Source organism: Austrofundulus limnaeus, unplaced genomic scaffold (genome assembly GCF_001266775.1).
Source record: "Austrofundulus limnaeus strain Quisiro unplaced genomic scaffold, Austrofundulus_limnaeus-1.0 Scaffold1, whole genome shotgun sequence".
Taxonomy (NCBI): Eukaryota; Metazoa; Chordata; class Actinopteri; order Cyprinodontiformes; family Rivulidae; genus Austrofundulus; species Austrofundulus limnaeus.
In genome coordinates this window covers 6,123,143-6,131,485 of record NW_013952403.1, presented here as the reverse complement: position 1 = coordinate 6,131,485, position 8,343 = coordinate 6,123,143, and the positions used below count along the sequence as shown (strand labels likewise).

Sequence of the window (8,343 nt, the reverse complement as noted above, 5' to 3'; positions counted from 1 at the left end):
AACAAAAGTAAGAGAAATTTAGGATAAGAATACGAACATGTTCTTGCATGAGGCCCATTGTTATCAGTTCAAATAAACACGAGCACAGTAACAATATTCATGATGGGGTCCTGACCCCCAACTTTGAGAACCCGTTTTAACCTTCATGTTACATAATGGAGCCTCTCATGCAGGTTAAAAAAACTCTGAACTCTATTCTGCAATTCTGAGTTAAGAAAGAGACCCAGATGGGTATAAAACATGTTCAACTACAGAATAAAAGTCCAGATTGTTTTATTTTAACCATGTCCTGGATGACTGAGAATCTACACCAGAATTAATTATTATTTCAGCATGCACTGTTTTAAAATATTAACATCCAATAAACAAATAATTATTTTGTGTATTTTTGTCTCTTTCTTTCATGTTGATTGTTAGCATTATTTGAATGTAAAGATATTTTATTTGAACCAGACTGTATTTGCAGAGGATAATTCTGTTTATTCAAGTGCTTTTATTCTGAAAACTTTTCTGCTCATTTAACTTTGCACTAGAAATTATTTTTCACCTACATCTAGATCTATTTTTTTTCCTAATTCTACAAATCACACTCGGTACGAGACTCTCAGGTCATCACTAGTATTTGCTGAGGAAAATCAACTGAAATTTCTACATGAGGACATAAACATCAAATCAATCACATTTTGTCTGACAGAGGCACGAACGGGCTGCAAAACCCACTGCAATCCATCTGAGGGCTTTCAAATCACAGCACTGAGAAGCACAAGAGGGATTTTATTTGTTCATRGAGGAAATCAGAGGATCACCAAAGTTATCAGGATTAATCCTTTGGAAAACATGGATGTTAACAAGTGCAGCTTTTAAGATGGGTCGTAGTGACGACCCAMAAACTAAAGTCCACTATCCCTCCTGAGGCTATGAGTCAAAATAAACTTAAAAAGAAAAACATAAGGCAGAGTAATCCTCCCCTAGGAAATAAAAATACATTTACCTTAAACATCCTTACATTTAAGCAACAGTTTTTTTTATTTTATTAAAGGAGTTTTCACCATAAAACCTCAGACAGCCAAAAAAATTTAAGTTGTCACTATTATCCAAATGATTTCTTGATTTAATTTTAAGGAAAAAAACATAAAAATTGTAATGCATGCTATACAGTAAACTGACAAGAATTAACCCCTCTCATCAAATCAGGGATTTAAGTCACATTTGGTCAAACTAAACGAAGCACATTCCCAGATTTCTGGCTTTTTTAAGCTACACTTTGACATCTAAATCATCCCGATATGAGCCGTTCCAGAGGTTTGGCTTGATTTGTCTTGCTAAGTAAGAAAACCCCTGGAAAATCTAAATAAATCATTTTATARCGTATTCTAATGAGGATTTCTTGTTGTGATATGAAAAAGTAAAACCTCAAGCAATATTTGGATATCTGGTTTTCTCAGCAGGTATTGAAAGTAGCCTTGCTAGCACACAGGGAAAGTAGCAAAAATGTAGAGTTTGACTACATTTAGTCTGCAGATTAGTTTGCTAATTAATCCTCAGCTCAATATGAAATATTGCAGAAGGCCATGACATCAGTAAGAAAGGACGAAGAACAAAATGCTGTCAATTCATGCAGCAAAGTTTCATCAAATCCCTTTAAAAGGAGCAAAAAGAGTTAAACTGACAAGAAACCTGCTAACAGACGTGCAGCATATGATAACACAACCCGTCAGGCAGCAGTGGAGGAAATTATCTCTGAGAAAAAAAAAGACAAAAAGACATTTTTATTCAAACCAAACCCATCTGTGTGGTTAAGCTGAAGTAAATAAAGAGATCAGACAGCTTCACTATGTCAGCAGGTTTACTCACATTTGGAGTGCTTGTCGCAGAGCGCTGCTTCCCTCATGTCACAGAGACGYAGGGTGCCTTTGCTGCTGCTGTAAACGAACAGGTTGCAGTGGTGGGGGTGGAACTCAGCTGCTGTGATCACCTCTGTCAGATCCTCCATGTTGGCTGGTTTGATATCAACAATGTCTGACAGAAAGAGGCATCGCTCAGGGAAACAGCAGAGAATCCATGTCTCGGGTTTTTCCTGACCTTGTATGTGTGTCCAGCTTTGTGGAACTTTTATTCACTAATTTTCTCAAAACAAAACCAATGAAAGTGTTAAAACTTACACAGGCCCACAGTCTGCATGCAAAACTTAAGCACGTGTGTACGTAAACACAGGCGTCGCTTTCTGAATTATTTACTGCAGAGTAAAGCAAACCAATAAAAATATATCTTTGGGGGCCTGTCTGCAGAAAAGTAAATCCATATTCAGAAGAATTGTGATATTATAAATCCTGTCTGGGTCAGGCACGTGACTGGTCTGAGTCCCTCTGTGGATTAGAGCTCAGGAAGGAGCTGAAATATTTATGCAGCTTCTGAATTATTCATGAGGATATAGTTTGACTCCTTATGAATCGTATCCCCCTCCCCCAACACGATGTGTTTCTGTGCATTTCTTTATGTGACAAAGTTGTTTTCGCAGTGTAGAAGTTATTTTATGTGTTTGTAAAGGACTGTGTTGAACATGTGGCCATTAGTTATACGTGTCATTTTGCTGCACTCCTGCGTTGAAGTAAGTGCATGTGTTTACATATACTGTATGTCTTCATTATCCCTGATGCTCTTTGTGGTTTCAAAGGATACTGAAGCTGCGGTCGGTGATGTCCAGATGCCAGAGGTTGATCCTCAGGTCGTCAGCTGACATGTAGGTCTCGTAGTCGGAGTTGACCGAGATGGAGTTGATGTGGTACGTGTGGGCGTTGGCGAACACTCGTCGAGGGCTCACCTCCACCATCAGGTCCATGGGCTTCAAGACTGGGACCTGGATATAAAAAGCAGAGCGATATATTTATTTTATCGGTTCAGGAATAATAATACAACAAAAATAGATTGTATGTTATATAGTTTTAATATYGCAACAGCAATAATACATGGGAGATAAAAAGTATGAACTGAGATGGTTCAGGCTCCACGAGAAGTGCTACMGCTAGCTGCAGGTGCTGCTGTTTGCACAGTAAAATAATGGGAAATTGACGACAAAATAAAAGTTTGAAACGTCTGAATGAATGAAATTTTTGGTGTTATAGTTTGGTTTTTGGCTTCGATGAGCTACCTGTTAGCKCATCAATCCAGTCTAAATACAGAGAGCAAACTGGTAAAAAAAAATATTAATGTTTATAAGCTTTCAGTGGGGGTCCCACTTCAAAAAATATGAACTATCATTTTAATAATAACATCAAGAAGCATTTTAATACTTTGCCTAGAGATTTTTTAGCTGTACATAAAAGATAAACATGTCGGGACTTTTTCGCACATTTCACTTACATTAAAACGGCACACACTTGTTCTCCGACCTCTATAAACGCAGAGCTACAGTATACACACCTAAAAACCCAAAGGGCCACTGTGAGTAACTGGTTGCTGAGTTTTGGCTCCTAACAGAAATATTAATTCTTTAACCAGAAGCAGCAGCACCTCCCCCATAAACTCACACATACTCTTGTGTACCTTGTGCCAGTGACCCATTTTTGTACATGCAAGCACAGCTGTCTTCACTGACCCAGTTTCTTTGCCCAAGCATTTCAGAAGAATAGAGAAAAGGGTTCTGGATGGACAGACAGACAGATACCTGCAGGGAGGTGACTGTGGAGACGTCCTTGATGCGACCTTCCTCATCCTTCAGGTTGTATCCTTCTGGCCGTTTGTCTCTTTCACTCACCTTCCACAATTTAATAGTCTTATCTGGAAAACACAGAGGGTCATTAAAGGCTGGAATCCCTTTTTACAAAAGCATTTCGCGCTCAAATTACAGAAATCCCTCTCAGGCCTGAGCCAGAGATGCTCGTGGACAAGTTGGTGTATTTTTSTGCAGAGACACAGAAAACTGACAGTTTGCCTTTTGTTTTGTTCTGATTTTACTGTAGTTCGAACGTTTTGTGGCAGAGGAAGTGCCGACTCCAAAAAAAAGCAAAAATCAGTTCAAATGACTCCTAAACGTAAACTCTGTAAGGACATAAGTGGGACTTTCACACTTAATCCCTTCAATACACCTGATTACTGCAGACATGGTGTCATCAAGCGAGGATTTGATTGTTTGATTTTCAACGTAAAAAAAAAAGATCTAGTGTAATGTAAAATGTTAATTAGCTACCTCATATGACATATTACTAACAGCAAAGGTGTCYTTACATGAAATGGCTAATGTGGTTATATTTGCTTCAGCATTTTAAAAGATTTTCTTTTAAAACTAAAGTTAACAAGGCTGACTTTTGTCATCCAAATATCACAGTCCTCCAGGATTAGTCAAAGTGTTCAGATCTGAAACCTCCCACCAAGATGCATCAACTTAACTGATTTCTTAAAATTAAAAAGAATTTTATTTGATACAAAAGTGGTAGTGCAGGCTGAGTGTAATACATTTTTAATTGTTACTTAAAAGTTTAAATAAATAAATAAATAAATAAATTGTCAAATCTTGATGAACAATCTGTTTAGAGCTTGAAATTTGTGATGTGGATGACTCTGAACAACCACAGCTCAATATCTATAAAACTGATTACTAATTATAGTCATTTGTTGTTGTCTCAGGGAGATTAAATTTGTCAGTCATCTTGGCAAATATATATTTTGACATCAAGTTTAAATGGGCTGTGATTTTAATCAAAGAGCAGACATATTGTGGAAGTTTAGCTACTAAATGAAACGTTTTTAAGTTAGAAATTTATCTGGTGTGTCTGATAAGAATGAATCAAAATGGATACAATTATTTCATAATCAACCAAACAACCCCCCCCCCCAAAAGGATTTGCAATAAAAAATAAATTAAATAAAAAATATGCAAATTAATCCAGTTTGACATATTTTTCTGTTTTACAGAAAAATATTGTCAGAAAACAACTCGGCAGCATCAAAGCCCGACTGCTGAAACAGCTCCTCCATTTTTCATTCCCTCCATTATAAATAATATATTACTTAAAGAAATCAATACCAGGGCTCTCAGGGTGCTTCTGTATCTTCTAGCATAGCCATAAACTCTGAACATAAACCATAAATTTGGACCTATCTGTCGAGCAACACAAACTCGGAGGATGAAGCACTTGGAATTTGAGAAGGCAAAACAAACAAAGACTCTTCTCTACATCTGTCCTGATGCATCTCAGTAATCCAGGTAAAAATCAAAAAGGAAAAAATTGTATAGGTCTTCTGGACGGGTTCTTCTCTAATGAAACGTTTCGTCTCTCCTCCAAGAGACTTMTTCAGTCTGAGAGTTTCAGGCAAAATTCAGGCTGTTAAGCCCAGCCTCCATGTGACTGATACTCACATCACATGGCWATCGTTGACACCTAATTAACACTTATTGTTAACAGGGGGTGGAGTGATACTGGCAATAGCCACACTGTAGGAGGGGGACAACTGAAAACGAAGGCCTCCACCTCTGTTTAATGATGGAYGGTCTTTCTTCACAAAAATGGCTTCTTTTACTCCTCTCTCAAACCAACGTTCCTCTCTATCAAGAATGAGAACATCCTCATCTCTGAAAGAGTGACCGCTGGCCTGTAAATGAGTGAAAACTGCAGAGTTCTGGCCATTAGATGTAGCTCGTCTGTGTTGGGACATTCTTTTGAACAGTGGCTGCTTTGCTTCCCCGATGTATAACTGGTCGCAGTCCTCCTGGCACTTAACAGCATATACAATATTGCTCTGTTTGTGCCGGGGCACCGGATCTTTGGGGTGAACCAGCCTTTGCCGTAATGTGTTTTGGGGTTTGAAAGCCACTGGGACATCATGTTTAGAAAATAAATGTCTGTTTCTCCAAAACACCCGCAACATACGGAATAACCACTGGTTTGGGTCTGGGTTTGGGGTCTTCATTTTCACCTGAAGGTTGCATGGAATCCTGTCTGTGTTTCCTGTCTGCTTTCAGGAAAGCGCAGTCAGGATAACCACACTGCTCCAAGACCTGTCGTGTGTGTGATTTCTCTTTCTSCCTGGCTCCTGGGTTTGTAGGGACACTGTCTGCTCTGTGGTACAGAGTCCTGATCACTCCTAACTTGTGTTCCAGTGGGTGGTGGGAGTCAAAACGCAAATATTGGTCTGTGTGGGTGGGCTTACGATATACGCCACTGACTACAACTCTGTCAGTTTTATAAAAACTGACCTAAAATGTGGATTTGCATTAGCTGAAACTGATCCTCACACATATTATGAATGCTAACAAATTGTCAAAATCTTCTGTTTATCATTTAATCATTACCTATTTGGATTAAACTCACAATATCTCACAAGCCACTAATTGTATTTTAAGGAAACTTTCAGGAATAAAATCACTGAATGTACGGCTAGAACAATTTTTTTTTTTTTTTTTTTGCTGGAGTCAAGACAGTTCAAGACAGCTGCCATAGCTGAGGGCAATTAGGCAACTCAAAAATGGCTATAACACAGTTCATTTGACAGATATTGAYCTAAAATGTCTTGTGGTGATAGCTGAGAGTCATTCACATCACGGGATATCACATGAGATGTTGCATAACATTGTTTGTGAGGTTTGACAAATGATACATGATTTCTGACATGAAAGACAGCAGGTGACATGGATTCCTTCAAAGGTTTTAGCTGTTTCCCTGTTTCAACACATCTGACTCACATAACAGAATTACCTACTCAGGATCAGGGTTATTATAGTTAACTAAAACTAACTAAATGACAAAAACTGAAATTTAAAAAACATTTTAGTTAACTAAAATAAATAAAAACTGTAATAAAGTGAAAAAACGATAACTAAAACTGTATTATCTTTTTACAAAACCAAAACTGAAATTATAGATAGAATATCCTTAGTTTTAGTGTTTGTCCATTTTTTCCCCCTTTTTTTTTAATTGAGTAGTTTCACATTAGCTGTAGGCCGCTTACAGCACCTCATGGTTCATAACACTTGTTTACAATCTGCTGCTCAGCATCGTCTGCTAAATGACGACAACAAAAGTTGGGAGAAAACGGCAACGTCCACTTTTTGGGATTTCTTTGAATATGACTGCGAGAAAAATCAAAGCAAGTGTCTTGTAGTGGAATCAGGTGACAAAATAGGTGGAATAATTCTCAAGGGAAAAACTGCATGAATCAAGCTCACATAAGATGGCTAACTATGACTATCTTGACACGTTAGCTTCTCTCAGTAGCTCCAGTGAAAAACAAGCAACAGGTAGCACCGGGTTGGAGACGACAATTGTCATCGTCCTAAAATAATCCCCCATGTCCTTAGTTGGCAAAATTGAGTTACACTATTATTTTAGGAAGGTGTTGCTATAATGGACTGCTTTAACTGGCAACCAAATAGCTGTTAGTTAGTTAATTCACAGGAACATCACAAGCTTGAGGACGCATTGGCAAATATGTTTATTCAAACTATAAAAAGAACTAATACTAGAACTAATAAAAACTAAACTAAACTAAAACTAAGCACTAAAAATGTCATATTAACTAACAAAAGCTAGCACACTTTAAAATCTTATTAAAACTAACCAAATTCAAAGAAAAAAAGTCACAATGACATAAAACTAAACTATAATGAAAAATCCTTAACTGTTAAACCTTGCTCAGGATGTTATCAAGTCCAGCAGAMATTCATTAATTTCAATCTGGTGTGTTAAAGAAGAAAACCAGCTAAAACGTGCAGAAAACACTGAGCCACGAGGATCAGGGTTGGTGATCTCTGCTTTAAGGAATGCRGGACCTTTAATTATATTTGCAAAGTTCCATAAAGCTAAATGCTCCATCACATGGTGCCCTGGCTTTTTTAAGATGTGTATGTATGTTTGTTTGAAAGTGAGGTCCAATTCTTACCGTTGGTGGAGAGGAGGAAGTGTGCAGCATTCTGTTGAGGCAGCCATCGGATCTTATTGATCTTCTCCTCGATTTCCAAACTCTTAAGGTAGTCGAATTCAGGCTCATGGCTCTGAAAGGTGCTGTACACGTTGTACTCTCCCTGGGAAAATGGCTCATTTTTGCTCTATGAACGAGAAAGAAAAAAAAAGAGAGAGAGAAATCATRTGCTTGCTCTCCTCTGTGCTGCAGTGCAACACGTCTCTGGACCTGATTCTCTCCTTTCTGAAGACACAGCATGACTTTAGACAATCTTTTTGAAACACTGGCGACATCAACTATTTATCAAGCAATCTACAGCCATCTGTGGCTGGAGGGGAACCTGAGTGCATTCATCACTGCTCTCACAGACGCAATAAAAGCTGAAATATCTGAGCAGCCTGTCAGCGTGTGCGTGTGTGTGTGTGTGTGTGTGTGTGTGTGTGTGTG

General features: G+C 38.1%; 1 protein-coding gene across 1 annotated transcript in view; it reads right to left on the bottom strand.

Moving 5' to 3' along the window:
- LOC106516650 (serine/threonine-protein phosphatase 2A 55 kDa regulatory subunit B gamma isoform) overlaps nucleotides 1-8,343 on the bottom strand; it is a 29,507-nt gene that overhangs the window by 6,128 nt on the left and 15,036 nt on the right. Inside the window, exons 4-7 of the mRNA XM_014007117.1 lie at nucleotides 7,876-8,041; nucleotides 3,665-3,777; nucleotides 2,680-2,857; nucleotides 1,855-2,019 (exon numbers count right to left, since the gene is read on the bottom strand). Of these exons, the coding sequence (XP_013862571.1) occupies nucleotides 1,855-2,019; nucleotides 2,680-2,857; nucleotides 3,665-3,777; nucleotides 7,876-8,041 (622 nt within the window). The remainder of the gene's footprint in view (nucleotides 1-1,854; nucleotides 2,020-2,679; nucleotides 2,858-3,664; nucleotides 3,778-7,875; nucleotides 8,042-8,343) is intronic.